This window comes from Protopterus annectens, chromosome 7.part1 (genome assembly GCF_019279795.1).
Source record: "Protopterus annectens isolate FY-2018-M chromosome 7.part1, PAN1.0, whole genome shotgun sequence".
Classification (NCBI taxonomy): domain Eukaryota; kingdom Metazoa; phylum Chordata; order Ceratodontiformes; family Protopteridae; genus Protopterus; species Protopterus annectens.
The window spans coordinates 389241514-389257321 of NC_056740.1; the positions used below are offsets into that span (position 1 = coordinate 389241514).

At 40.8% G+C, this 15808-nt stretch overlaps 1 protein-coding gene across 1 annotated transcript in view; it reads right to left on the reverse strand.

Annotated features, from left to right (window-relative positions):
• Positions 1-2557: 2557 nt before the first annotated feature.
• Positions 2558-15808, reverse strand: part of FAM214A (family with sequence similarity 214 member A) — a 1637733-nt gene continuing 1624482 nt past the window's right edge. Inside the window, exon 11 of the mRNA XM_044078844.1 lies at positions 2558-7495. Coding sequence (XP_043934779.1) covers positions 7481-7495 — 15 coding nt within the window. The 3' untranslated portion in view covers positions 2558-7480. The remainder of the gene's footprint in view (positions 7496-15808) is intronic.

Genomic DNA, 15808 nt, shown 5'->3' on the forward strand with positions numbered 1-15808 from the left:
CATTGCATGCAACTCCCTGTTGGGGGATGAACAGTGGAACTTTCTTCCGCAAGTTCCTTCTTGGTGGCTGCCACAATGACTATGGCATCAACAGGGACTCCCTTCCCTCAAAACTGCCTATCCGCTGGTGGTGCCATTACCTTATCTGGTCTGCGAAGAATGGTTCTATGGTGTCAGGGTCCAACCACTTCCACCATAAGATCAAAATAAGGTCATCAGTAGGCGGAGTCACCCCGGAGGTAGAGGGTGCAGTACCAAAAGTCTCCAGGAGAACAGATTCCTCAGACATAGTGTTTCTGGAAGTTCAACCACCTCTCTGCTTAAGGACTTCTAGGACATCTCCAAAGGAGACATCTTCAGGTGGAGATCATGGGCACCCTTTGCCTTCATCGAAATTTGTCTCTTCAGTGATGGACTCCTCCAGGGAGTCCAAGTGTTTCCCCTTACTTGTCCTCTTCTTAGGGACCTCCTCAGTGGGGTGCTCTGGGGAAGTATCAGAAGAGGAGATTAAAATTCCCTAAGATGGAGTCTGGGGTTTTGGTACTGGCTGTCCTTGTGGAAGGATATTGTGAGGCTCGCAGCACTGAGACTTCATGGCAGGAGTATTAAGATCTGAAGGGGAAGGATCCGTCTGAACTGTCGAGGGAGAAAATACTCTCTTTGCAGCCTCAAAGACACAACAGCTTGGAGAGGGATAGAGAGAACATCAGATCCAAGAAGATAAGGTACTGAATCATAGGCCTCCTGTGCTCTGAGAGCAAAACCTCCAAGATGGAAGCTGGAGCCGACCTATCCAGTGCCAAAGCTCTGAGGTGTAGAGATGGCTCTGAAAGCACTGGAGTTGATTGCAACACCTTGGATCCAACAGGTAGAATATAGCTCCAGGATCCGATGGAATTGGAGCCCTCAGAACAGATCTCAGATGTGAGGATAAAATCATCCTCTGATCTGAGCCAGACTGATCCAGATGACTTGGATACAAAAACTCTGAAGCTACAGGAGTCAGAGAAGGAATCTGCAATGGGAGAGTAAGCAGATATACGAATCTCCTGACCCAAAGAGGTAGAAGCCGAAGGACCACCAATCTGGCTCTGCGCCAAGAGAATCTTCACCAGTTTCTCCACATCATCTTCTGTGAGGCTTCTGGAACAGCAAGTGAAGTAAATGGATGGTGACCTGGGTATTTCCAAAAACAGGGAAGGTACCCTGTCGGGAACCATATCCAGAGACACAAAGTACCTTGTCCTGGGTAGTAATTTGGCAGATTGCCCTGGATCAAAGTCGGCTGAGAGAGCTTTATCTACACTGGATCAGACTTAGGTGGCATCAAACTTGATGAGGTTTCTTTGACAGTGTCATAGATTTTAACCTTTTTAGGGTCCGGGTTGAGACTGGATCCTTCTGAGACATCTTTTTCAAGGAGTCTGAAGCTGAGGAGGAGGAAAATGGCTTCAGAGAAGAGGAATTTTTGAGTTTTGAACTTTTTGACTTAGTGGAGGAAGAACCCTCCAATATAGCCTCTCCAAAAGATGAAGGAAGACAATCTTTTAGAATCAGTTTATTTTTCCTCTCTATTAAAGCACGAGGGTTAAAACCATGACATACAGAACAATCTTCTTGCAAATGGAAAGGACCCAAACAACAGATGCATAAAAAGGAAAATGGAAATACCAGCAATGGTAAAAATAGGAACTACGACAATGTTGTAGGGGGGAGAAAGATACTAACAACATTATCTGAGAGTTACAGAAAATGTACTAAAGGTAGAAAGAAGTATAAGAAATTGTAAGAAAATCACATGAATTTTATAGATGGAGATAAGGGACAAGATATTTTTAAACAAGGTTGGAAAGACAATATGAAACTCATCCGCTGTACGCTCGAGAGTGATGGAAGACCACTTCTTTTGCTTGAAGTGGCAAATAAGATCTGAGATAACTGAAATTGGTGCATTATGGGTAAGGGAGAAGCTCAAGAGTTTTTGGTTGCCAAGAGCTTTAGCAACAGCTGAATCTGATCCAAACCATCAGTTGAGGACAGAATGAAAACTGACAACAGATCATGAGTCACACATTTTGTTTGATAAAGTTGGGAAGCGCTACAGTCGTGACCAATCACAGTAAAGAAGCCATGGAATGTGGTCTATACATGCAATAAACATTTAGCTCAATAACTGTAATTTCATGCAACATTCAATTCTAGAGTTCTGCAATCTCATTTAAGCCAGAATCAAAAAGACAAACTATCAAAATTGTGAAGAGGAAAAGTTCCAAGTACTCTTTTGCCTGTTTTTTTTTTTAATTCATCTCCGTTCCTTTGTTAAAGTGTTAGAAATGAAGGCACCATTACTTAAATAATGCACAGATGCAGATCTTGGAATATGATTTTTTATATATATATATATATATATATATATATATATATATATATACACATACATATATATATATATATATAAAATGTATATATTTAGATTTCAATATCAATAATGTCAAAAATACAATCATTTTTGCACATTTCTGAACTACATTAGAACACTAAAGACAGACAACACATAGTAAATGAAACATTAATTTAAATATTAAATAACTGACAACATATAAACAAGTAAACTAAATATGGGGTGGACTATTGCAACACATCCAATAAAGTGGTTTCGTAACAGTACAGAAAAGCAACAATAAGGGTTCTTTTCCAGTCTACTTGGGAAATAACAGATACACTCTTACCATATCAAGGCCTTCCCTGTGGTGGATCCTAAGGTTGTTCATCCTTTACACCAATCAGAATTCAGCATATATTTTTAGAAGCTTCCAAACTGACAGACAAATGTGTAATCCATGTTGATGTATGCTCTGGCAAAGTACAATTTCATCGGTTCATCTGCCAAAAAGTACCTGCCAGTTCAAGAAATTATGACAATTTGGTACCTCCACTGCTAACAAATGACGACTTCTCAACTTAACAGGCAACTCCAAAAATGGAGGCTAGCTGGAGGGCCATTAGGGGAGTGGAGGGATGTCATTCCTAACCAGTCCAGGAAGGCCCTCTCACAGATCAACTGAGAAAGTAAGAACACATCTACTAAATCTAATATTCAGGAATTACCATAACAGATCCTACAGGTGAGCTGAATATCCAACATGGTAGGAATGCAGAAGAGAGCTCAGCAGCCAGAGTCTTGAAAATCAGTCTTTCTAAGTGAAGACTTATTATCATGCTGAAATCATTAATCATGCAGAAATATGACAGCATAGACCATGATATTTGTCTCTCCAATAAAAATATTTTAGAGCAAATACTGAAAACATGCTTCACACATCATATAGCATCTCTCTACTGGCTTCCCAGTAAATCCTAGCCCATGAAGTTCCACCCAGCAAAGCTGGCAAAATGAGGAGAAGCGCACCTGAAGTGGAGCTGGCCGTTTCTCAAAAAGTGACAGGCATTCTTGCTTGGGAGTAGGGATATTTTCATTTTCATCGTATCTGGGCTCCTGAAAGACACACAGAATATGTTTGATGCAGTCAGTGAGAGCAGTGAGTAAATGAAGAGGAAGACCCCAACCCAGAAAAGGAAAAACATGACCATCCTAAACCTCCTCCGCCTTCTGACTCACTAAGTAGAAGGAAGGGAAACTGTGATGGAAGAGCTGACCTCTTGAGTGCCCCAACTCTGGAAGCCTTGGCCCCCCCAAAAAAATTCTAGTCACAGCTGAAGGAGAAGACTGGTAGAGCTGTTCTAGCCAAAGACCATGGCCAGATACCACAAGAGCTGCAACTCCCTTGCAAGGCGGGAATGGTGAAGCTTCATACCCCTTTTGCATAATAAACACACCACAATTTTGTGGACTGGATGCCAAACTGGAGGACAGTCCAAGCTGCACTCCACATCCAGAGGTCCAGGAACACTACCTGAACTCCAAATGGTTAACAGACCCACTCAGGCAGAAAGATGGGTCACACAGCAACAATCAAAAGGGTGCCCAGCTGAGCTACTCAAAACAGGGAAGCAAACCATGCATTAGTAGTGATAAATCCTAGCCAGGGTTTAGCGGGACTATTTCCCCCCCAACCAGAGCATACAGACATGGGATTCTACAGCAGTAGAAAGACAGAGACGGCTCTGCCTCCTCAGGAACCTTAACATCCACATCTGCAGATGTGTCATGGAATTAGAATGAATGCAACAGCAATCTTTCTCTGAGGATACAACTGCTTTCAAACTTGGGCCATAAACTGCATTAACTAATGGGTTAAAAACACAACCTCCTGGGTAATCTTTCATTCATTAAGATGGTACGCTGGAGTTAAAACCTTCACAGACTTCTGCCACATCAGCCAATATCTGGGAAGGATCTGGATTCTAATGGAACATCAGGGAGGAAACTCAAACCAAAAATGATGCCCATCTACAGCAAAATGGTGGGAACTACTATGATGATCACAAATAACTATGCAAATCTGTCAAGGACAAACAACCACCCAGTAACAAGCAGTCTGGGGGAGGCATGGGACATCAGAATTCCACCCTGGACAGCACAGACAGCAGGGCAAAGAACTGGATGGAAATACTCTTCCTGTCCTGTTGAGAACAGGGCAGAAGGGCTGGCTTCCTTTTCTCCTAAAAGCAGGGCACCCTTTGCTGTTCACCAAGCTGCAGACACTGGGCCTATCCTAACAGCTTGAATGGAGAACTGCCATTTGATGTTCAAAGAAGAAATACACAAAAGGAAATTGGGGTGATCAAAGGCCATCAAACTTCAGTTCCTCTGCCTCAAAATAAAAAAGGATTTTCCTGATCACAACTTTCAGATGCTCCCTCCCACATGGCCGGATCAGAATGGAGAAGAATGTGTAGCAAGGTGACCAACAGAAATAACACCTCTTGTGGTTTGCATCCAGCAACAGGGGATATCTAAGGAATGCTCATCTTTGGCTATATGGCAGTAAAAAATTCCTCCTCTTAGAAGAATTAAGGGAGGACCAAAAAGAGAGGAAATGGTTCCTTCAGGGAGGAAGGGCCCTGTTTCTTCCTTAGCAGGCCACCCATCATGGCCTGGAATACCTGAACAGAGAGTACCTCCTAAACAACCAGCCAGCCCAGAATACTCAAAATGAGAGGGCCTAAAAAGAGGGTAACATCAGCCAAGCCATTCTGTGCAGGCACATACTTGTGCCTGTGACCCCATCATCTCCACAATCCAAATGCAGACAGTTACATGACAGCCCACCTAAGTGACAACAAAGTTTGGAAGAGGCTCTCCTACAATACCAGATTACAGGAGGTGATCAAGTTTGTCCAGCATGAATTTCATTTGGATGGACAAGAATTTAGACAAATAAGATGGAAATAAAAAAGGGGGTTCTGGTGTGTAGCTTGTAAGACATTTTTCTGCGACAACACCAAAACCAGAAGGCTGCAGCACTGTATCGACGTACAGCAGTATGGCTGAAAAGGACAATCGCTGCAACTTAAACCTCCAAAAAGAAACCAAGCACATCAGGGCAATCCCCAAGGACAGCTACCTAACAGAGACAACTGTACTAGATCAGCTACTGTTATGATGTACATGGGTGCAAGAAAACTGGACAAAGTCAAAGATTAACTCTTCTAGAGTGGCTGTCTCTGTTAGAATACAGCCAAGTAGCTGTCCTTAGGGATCACCGCAATGTGCTTGGTTTCTTGTTGGAGACTAAAGCTGCAGTGATTGTGCTTTTCAGCCATACCGCTCTACAGTGAAGTGGTACTGCAGCCTTCTGGTTTTGGTGTTGCAGCTCACAGAGAAATGTCTCGTGAGGTACGCACCGGAACCCAGAAAAGGCCTTAAGTTCAAGTCTGGCAGAGAACTATATCTTTTTGCTACACTTGTCTTAGTGTCCAAAGTTCCAGTATCCTTGATAGCTGACATGGGAGAATAAAATTACTGCAGAGCCCATATAAGAGTTAGATCCAAGATGCTTACGCAGCAAATTTCACCAAATGGATGGGGGCTTATGCTAGCCATTCACACTCCTGGGGCTACAAAAATAAAGAAAGAGGTACCTCTGGGTTTCCATGGTAGCATGGCTGAAAGCTGGTTCTATGGAGACAATGACAAGGGGTTTCAAAGCATGCTTGACCCCAAGACCTATAAAGATCCTCCAAACAAAAGGCTATCTAAGAAGAGACATAGATAAGCAGAAAGACTCGCTTGTTCTTGCCCATTTTGGAAACAAAAGCATTAAAAAATACCTAACCTTTCAAAGAGAATTCAAGTGGGGAAGGAGCCTTTTTCATCCTCCATACAACCAGAAACAAGGGAACTGTGCACATATACTCTCAAATGAGAATGGAGAGGGCTTTTGCCAGGTGTCTAGCAGATCAAGGTCCCACACATGCCAAAAGAGAAGTTTGTGCTAGGCCTGGTGGTTCCACCACACAAGTCCTTATGTAAGAGGTCTTCAAAAAGCCACTCCTTAACCAGGACCAACATCTTTGTTAGAACTTGGAAGAGCATAGAAGAATCTTGGTCAGTCAGTATGCCGATTGGAGAACGAGTGACCCTGAGGTGCCAATTTTCAAAATGAGGTAGGACATCTCCAAGTTTCAGCTGAGTGAAGAGAGGGTAGACAGTGAAATTATCTCAAGATCAACTCCTTCCTCTGTGGGAGCTGGAAGAGCACTGCTTCAGGCCTTTTGCTTTGTTGCAACCAAAAGGGACTGGAACAGGTTTATGACTATACTGACTGGGGAGGGGAATGGCCTGATGCAAAACCATAAGGCCAAGCAAAACTCAGACTTACTCTAGGAGGACTAGGGCTCTACCAATCCTCCAAACTACATTTCCAGTAATAAATTCTGTCCTATGCAAGCTTAGATCACAACAGACACACACACCAGTCCCACAGAGTTTTAACTGCCATAAAGAACATTAAAGAAAAAGAAAGCTTGCAATGCAGGAACTTTTACTGATAACAGCATTACAGTCTTGAACTCTGTGGGTGGCAAAAAGGAAATGGTGGACACAGGGAATGAGTGGGCTTACACAGACAAATTGTTACATTTTTGTGGGCACTATCATGGGTGTGTACCAACCACTAACTGTAAGAATGTGTGGAAAAAAATGCTGAATACTGACTGGAAGAAAGGAAGAACCTTAAGATATGACTCATTCAGGATGGCTCATGATGACAAATCACAAAGTCTTCATTCAACAAATGTTTTACAAATGGGCCCGGTGTGTCTTGTAAGAAATCACACTCTTGCAGACTAGTGCAAATTATTTGTTCCATCTCTGCTGAATAACAAATTCTCTTCAGTCTTCTGAATGTAAGAATATCCACTTAGTTTCACAGTTGACTAACATCTTGGTGAAAAACAAGGATTTGCTGGAGCTTCTGTATACGACTTAAGTTCATATGCAGCACCACTATCAACTTCCATGGACTTCCGAGAAAATAAGAGTCTTATGTCTCTGTGGAGGTAGACCTTTCCAGATTTAGTACTCTGGAACCTAAAAATAAAGCAATAAACATTTAATGTAATATCCAAAATCCAGATTTTAAAACTCACTTATCAATGAGGAGGAACAGAATTTTTGATTTTCAACAGCAACTGCTTTTTTGACACAATTTTTGGAACACAAAAAGCCACATCCAAGTAAATCTTGATTACAGAAGTAAAAGAGGATTGTTTCCCAGACTATGTCAATGTGGTAAGATCCTTTACATTCTCCTATACCTTCATGATTACACGAGGAACCATCAACAAAATTTTGACTCCTGTTTCAATGACCGCACATCACTGAACCATCAAAAAAAGCTATAAGAACATTACAAATTAATGTCCTGACAAGAGGTGGGGTACCTCAACACCCTTGCTGCATACACTGGTGCATCTCTATAGAGATGAACTCAAACTGTATAACAGTGAGTAAATAAACTTGCTAATCTCCACTGTTGTACAATTTTTCTATGTGCCACTGCAATTTGTTGACATACTGGGTATTCAACCAAAACAAACTGATTGTTTTACAATCAAACATATCTAGGATGCATATTCACTTATAATTACAGATCTGTCTGCTTGGTACTCAATCACGGTTTGTGCTCCTGCAACCTCTGCTCGTCATCCGTTAATCCCAAAGACATTATGCTATCCTTCTTTCAAGGTTTTCCTTAAAGTAGTGTCGCACTCGGCGACTTACTTTTTAGCAGCATCCTACATACATATAAAGTGCCAATTAGCATTTTTGCCCAATTAATGAATATTTTTCTTCCACAAATAATTTTCACCAGCACTCAAATTCATTTTCCCTGAGCTGATGCCACTGAAACTTAAAGATTATCTTTAACCTCAGTGACATCAACTCTGTGAAAGTGTGAAACTCATCCAAAAGCTTTCTACACAGGAGCAGAAAAGCGTCCATTAAAGTCTACGGACAAGCCCAGGGAAATTCTACATTTATTTGAGCCAAGGTTTGAATAAAAAGTTTTTGAAGTTTTTTATTCAAAACATGGCTGAAATAAATATGAAATGACCGGGGCAAGATGGATTGTGGCAGTTAACTTGCCTGTCACAATGCACTCAAAGTGTGACAAACACTTTAAAGGGGTCATCCATTAATACCTGAAAGAGTTAATTTCTCTCCACCTTGGGATTTAAACTTCACTTTGCAGAAAGTAACATTATTTACCTTTGAACCTACAAATACAAGAGTTAAAATACCGGTTATCGAAAGCATTTTTTCTGGTTGCTGTTACTTCTGAAAGAACTTCATAGTGCAAAGCTGTCATGTACACCACTTTACTTGGTATTCCACAGTGAAAATATCTCACTGAAGTCAAATCCATTTCTTGCCTAAAGTAGTGACAGCAGTCACTTTCGATTAGTTTTACTAAAAACTGCAAATGAATAGACTATCAAAATAATGGTCAGCAAAATCGACATTTCTTGAATTTTCTTAGACAAGTAAGACTAACAACTTAATAAAAGGCTGACAATCGTACTTCCTTTCAAAAAAAGATAAAAAAAAAGGTCTACTAGTCAATAAATATTCTTTATATGTGATGGTCTCACTTTACTTCATTTTGCTATGACAAACATTGTGAACCCCTTCAAAGCACAGCAAGAGCTTATTCCACTAGGGCAGTAGCTACATCAGCACAGTTCAGACAATTCAGAAGTTGACATGATATATTGTTCACACCTTTATAAGTACTATTAGCGGGATGCACAGTCCATAGGTCAGATAGGTTTTGGCACTGCAGTGGTACAGGGAAATTTTAAGTGAACAAACTAGTACATTAACACTGTTTGGGAATCTACCAAATGTTACAATTAAATGTTAAACTGACCCATGGCTGCACCACTGCACACAGGGATAAAACCCTGATTACAACTCAGTCAACTCAAGTAAGCATCAATGTTTTAGGAGAGAGGGCTGTTTTCTGCTTGCAAAACTGTTCTAATGCTGAGACGATGTTGACATAGGCACCAAAGCCACTGATGGTAGCCCATGTTGGTACATGTAAAGGAGCATGCGTGCATGGGAAGGTCATAGGCAGCTCTTGAAGTGAGGCAAGTGCTCAAATTACCACTTGGCGCAGGTTTAGGCCATAAAAATGAATATTCTCACTGCCCGGATGCCTTAAAGAGCACAATGCAATCTCATGGCTGCCTGGATGATGTTTTCCTTTTGGCAGCGTAATGTCTGATCAGGGGGAGGCTTGATGGTCAAGAGACACTGGGGCAAAAAACATGCAAAAAATGTTACATTGATCCATCACCACAGAAGATATTACAGCTGTATATTAGGGTTACTATTGTAAAATCAAATCTTAGAGATGAAGTCACTAACAGTAAAAGTATTATCCTATCACACCTGTTCTTCTTTATTGTACTATTATGCAATTACAAGTTTTGTAGTATTATTTACTTAATCCACAATAGCCTTATACATTCAATTCCCTATGAAGGTCACATGGGGTGTTAAGAACTGAAAAAAGCTCTTAGCAATGCTGACTTCAGGTAGGAGCCTCACACACCAAACAAGCAAGGTTCACTGTAATGGAGTAAATGCAACATTGGACTTTATAGGAACTGAGGCAAGAATGATGAAATTTCTGGCCAAGAATGTGAACACATATGGCAGATGAACCCAAATGTTAAGATTTACTGTTACAGTGACCTCTCCTTGATCAGAGGATCATGGAAATTTGGAGGTAATTCAGTCTTACAAACAAATGCACCTTGCAAGCGACTACCCTTAGTCCATTCCCCCTTCTCCAGAAAGGCTAGGTAGGTACCCATCCAATTATCGAGGTTCCACAGAAGAATGACATGCGTAATGCACTGTCATCCTTCTTAAAAAATCAAATATAAAAACCAAGAAAACAAGGATACACACTGCATCTTTACTTGAAAACATGTTTTGTAAAAAGTGATCTCAATATTTTTTCTAATAGCACACATGGGTTTAGTAAGTCTATAGGACTTCTATTCATTATTTTTTCTTGCACAATAGCAACTGATAAATCATTTTTGTGTATTACAATCAAAATAAAATGCAGTCTTTCTTTACAAATAAACTTAATATAATGAACACATTTAGAGAGGAGAATTCTGGTTTCTTCCTCAAAATTATTTTGCTTCTGAAATAGGAAAAATGCATTTGTTTTATGAAACTTTTCTTCCCTAACAACAGTATGAATCTGTCAAGAGAGAAAAACAAATGAGAGAACACGCATCAAAACCAACAGTAGACTTTACAGATAAGGAGTGGGAAGTTATTCTGAGCAACTTTCATTTCAGGTCAACAAAATACTGTAAACAGAAAGCCATTATTCATATTCAAGTAATGTGCATTTGTGGATTTCCATATGGTGGGCTATGACTGAGATGCAAAAGTCTTTTAATTGATTCTCATTTTCTATAGGCTGGCTGTGTCATATGATGTATATTGCTTTGATATTTAAAAATGTGTGCTTTAAAATGTTAATGAAAAGCATTGAGGCAGGGGTAACCCGAAAGCTTTGCTTGTTTTAAATGTGTACTAATTTTAAAAAAACTGAAGAACATTTCTGCTGGTTCATTTTTCTTGACGAGATCCAAAAGTGCCTTAATTTGAAAAGAGGTTGCTGGTCTGTGCAACAGCTTTAGGAAGACTATTAGAATTTGGCAGCAGAGTTTGAATGACTTGAACACCCATTTGACTGTAGAGAAAAAAGAAACAAAATAGTACACGAGCCCTAGAGTCTAATCAGCAATTATTCCATAGAAATTGGCCGGCCGATGGAAAAAGGAGTCGACAGGAATGCAGCTTTCCCAGTAGCAGGCCAGCAAGGAATACAGCTGGTGCTTGATAAACTTACACAGATGGGGGAAAATGGGATGAGCATGCTTTCCTGTCTGATAAGAAACTGAAAGAGCTAAAGCTGTTGCTTTCATGTTAGAGTTGCAAAAGGATAGGACTACTAAAACTCTGGCAGCTGATATAACCAGGTGAAAATGGTTCTGTTAGAATCCAAGCTGACAGAGATGGAGGATCAAGCCATGTGCAAGAACATATACTTTATAGGGATCCCAGACCAAGTAACAGGCTAGGAATCTGTTATCGCTTTGTAGGCAGCAGCTGGCAAACTGGATGGGACTGAATGAAGAGGAAATAATTCTTGTGTGTGCGCACAGAATCTCTGTTCTGAGTTCTCTGTCATTAAAAAAGTCCAAACAATTGATATTTCACTTTCTGACACACTTACAGAAAGGCACAGTAATTTCCTTGTTATCGACTTTTGGAGAAATGCTATTTTTATGGTGAAAAAGGGATATCAGGTTAGCAGGACAATGTTATGGATACAAGGTGCAGGACAGCCAAATGTATTTTGGCATTGTGTCTATGCAAGGACTGTAAACTTTTATTCATGTAGGTGTATTAGTTATTTTTTTTTAAATCATACTTCTGAATGGAGTTAAGACTTTTACTGGAGCTAATGATGCCATGTAGGCAGAATCAGTTACTGGGCCCATGGATCAAGAAGAGACAGAGGGATATTTGGGGTTAATACCTCAGTGACAGTAGTAGTGGCGGGTGGGGGAGTTGATTGACATCTTTCCCCCACCTTTTAGAAGTTATCACAACAGAAGGAAAGAGTACCCCAGTGGAAGAATAAATGACTGTGAGGTGCCACAGTGGCAGTAAGTAAAGAGACTACATTACTAAGTACCCCTGACCCCAAAGTATTTTTTTTTATTGCTGGTTGCTGGAGTGAGCTGCAGTTACCAGCTACGGGATAGCCAATATTCAAAGTTACAAAGTAGGTCAACATTAGGTGGGCTTTTTGAAAGGAGGCTTTTATACACTGAACCATGTCAGTTGATGTTTTAGTTAAAATGGAGTAACTATGGGACAAAAAAAAATTGGTGACCTGAACTTAAAGCAGTGTATGAAGGGAGAAGATAAATTTGAAGGTGGCCATGCCATAGGATATTACTAAAATGAATATGGAAAACCACAAAAATGAACCTGAAAACTACAAGTTTACTTCCCTCTCTTTTTTCTTCTAGTTTTGTGCAAGTCTGTACAAATCAAAGTAACGATGAAAAATGCTATGGGTAAGAAATTATGTTTTTTGGGAGGGCATTACACTGTTATATTAGTCATAGATGACTGTTTTTAGGAGATGTAACTCCTTGCCATCAACCTCTTGGAATTAAAGGGAGGAATTTCAAGTTCCCTGACCAGGATCAATAAAGGAGGCTGGATTGTCCTTCCTTGAGGCAGTCATGTAAATTCATTGTCTTTTTGCAGACTGAACTGTGGGATCTTCCTTCAGTGCCTACCTCACAGAAGAAAAAAAAATAACAGTATGTTCTAGCAACAACTGGTTGGTGGGTTTAGGATTTGTAAATAGACTGCTTTAATAATAGCAGTGGAAAATGTGCACTCAATGAATTTTATTGAATAGTACTGAATTTTTTAAAACAGGGTTGTACGTTATACAAAGAAGTTTCAGCTGTTATTCTTACATACATTACAGAAGGTTTTGGTGAACCACAGAGGTGGGTAGCACTACTTGATTACAGTTTTGAAAGAGTAGGAAATGCCTACTTAGAGTGCAAAAGCAATGGGTTTTGGAGACCTGTTTGGAACGGGCAGGGATTTGGGCTAACTGCTTCAAGCACAACTATGAAAGATACAGAAGCAAAGCACAGTTGTGTAAGGCGAGCTTACCATAACAGTAGATATTCAAATTATCACTGCTGCAGTAGCCTCAGCTATATGGGTTACATCCTGCCATGGATATAACAGCCAGCCAACTTTCAAAGCTTCAGGGTACCTTTCATGCACCCAAACTGACAAGCAGCTTGAGCTGAGCTGACAAAGAGAGTGTGGGAGTGAAGCTTTTAAGAGCGATCCTGCCAGCAGAGAGAGGGAGGCTCAGCCTTGAAAAGGACAATACTAGGAACAAAAAAATTAATGTCCACACCAGGGCATAAAAAACACACCAAAACACAAAGGGATGGAGGGAGGGAGCAGCTACTGCAACAGTGATCATTCAAACATCTAATGTTACACTAAGTTCAACTTGCATGACTGTACTATGTTCTTTGTATTGATCACTGCTGCAGTAGACTTTGCTAAAAGAAACCTTGTCCCTATGGAGTTTTTTCATGTTAAGGACCTCAAGTCAGCCAGACTACCTGGTTCAAATGGAGCAAGTCTTAATTTCCCCAACACAAAATTAAGATCCCAAGGAGTGGCCACTAGTTTTCTTGGGAGTCCTTTTATGCAAAACCCCATTCAAGAAGATTTTGACATATGACTGCACTGAAAGAGGAAGATCCATGGGCAGACATGCTGAAATGGCAAACAAATGAACCTTGACAGAGGAATAAAAAAAGGCCATAGGATAGTAATTCGCACAAATACTGTAGAAACAGAGAACAATTAGCCTTGAATGGGCACTGGTTATGTTGCTGGCACCAACTAGTAAACCTATTCCATTTGCTAATATGATTCTCTAGTAACAGACTCTCTTGCCTCCATTAGTACCTGCAGCATGTCCTCAACAAATAAGTGCCTAGAATGATTTAAGGCCCCATGATCTATGCAGTCAACTGAAGTGGACATATCAGGGTGTATAAACATCTGTTTTTGTGCGAGTCGATTCAGTCTGTAAGGAAGAATGTTCTTCGTGTTTCACTGTTGCAGTCATTACATTTGGGTAATCTGCTGGCAGGTTGCCCTCAGTCGGCCTGATTAACAAAGTCTTGGGTCCTGCGTCGGTTGCTGTCCCTTCTTCCATGACATCAGGTCATCAGGGGTATAAAACATGCAGCCGACACCATTACATCAGTCTTTCTTGCCATGCAGTGCCCAAAGCAGGAGGAGTTCGCAAGTGCCGGTCGGCGTTCGTTTTCGAGTTTCAAATCCAAAATCTTCAACTAAAAAGCTAAGTACCCCATTGGGGAAACTTTCTTGCTCCTTACCGATGTCAGTAAAAGTTAATAATTGCATTACTTTTGGGAAGCAAATACCTCATAAGGATTTTCATTTGTACTGTATTCCTTGCCTAGGCCCTGACCACAACGTACCTTGCTTTCGGTTTTGTGCTTTATTTAATCAATGCACTATCAAACGTCGGTACATTTTTGCTTCTAAATACTTTGGCTCATGCTTTAACTATCCAAAAATGTTGTCGGTTTGCAATCAGACTACTGGAATACAAAAAAAAACACAAAGAAAAAGACAGAGACAGGCCGTTGAGGTCCAAAACTGCCGATGACGCTTCTCCTAAGCCAGTCGCCAGTTCAACGGTACTCAGTGAGGTGCTTTCGCAGCCCCTGATACCTGCTACTTCTGATTCGCAGGCCTCTACTGAGACCCATTCGGAGTCCGGTATGCCACGAGATGCTTCAATTATGGAACCCGCGGATGTCTCTACCTTGGATGGGACTGGAGCCGCTGTGCAGGCACCGGCTTCTGAGGGTGTTTTCAGGCCTACAGATTTGTAAATTAGACCGACGCCATCTTCAAATCTAAGGCCAAAATCTCGAACTATGCCTAAAATACTGACGCCTGGGCCACATGTGCAGGCCCCTATGCCTAAAAAACAAATGTTCAAAATGGCTGAAGACTTAATTACTCTGACCCGCCCCCCCAATAGGCCTAGTCAAGACATTGATTATGAATCTTCTAAACAGGATTCTATTTCTTCTGACTCTTCTAATGAACAGGAATTGTCTATACCTACTTATGAGGACTCTTATGCAGAAGATTCCATTCCTTCTGCTTCTACCCCTGAGGATTTTTCTTTTGGGGAAACTTTACATACCTTAAGGGAACATTTCACTGAGAAAGTCAGGATTTTTCGGAATCTAAAAAGAGACTTAGGGATTTTTCTTCTTCTTCCTCAGCATAGGCCTTTGGCTATACCTCCTGTTCTAGACATTGTTGATGTTTTTTCAGAATCTAGTATGGCTCCTGATTCTCTGCCTCCGACATCTTGTAAGCCAGACAGATACTACAGGGTTCCTGACTCCCACAAATTCCTTTTCAAAAATCCTGTTGCAGATCCTGAAACCATTTCTCAGGGTCCCAAGGGCATTAAGGCTTCTACTGCTAAAAATTCTACCCCTTCTGATAGAGATTCCAGGGCGCTGGATAGATGGGGTAAAGAAGGTTTACACTTCTGCAACCCTTGCAATCAGAGCTTTAAACTGTCAATTTCATATGCTAAAATATCAGCAGCACATCATGGGACTGTTTAAACAGAAAATGATGTTGATTTCTGACTGTGTGGAAAATAAAGATTTACAGGATTTA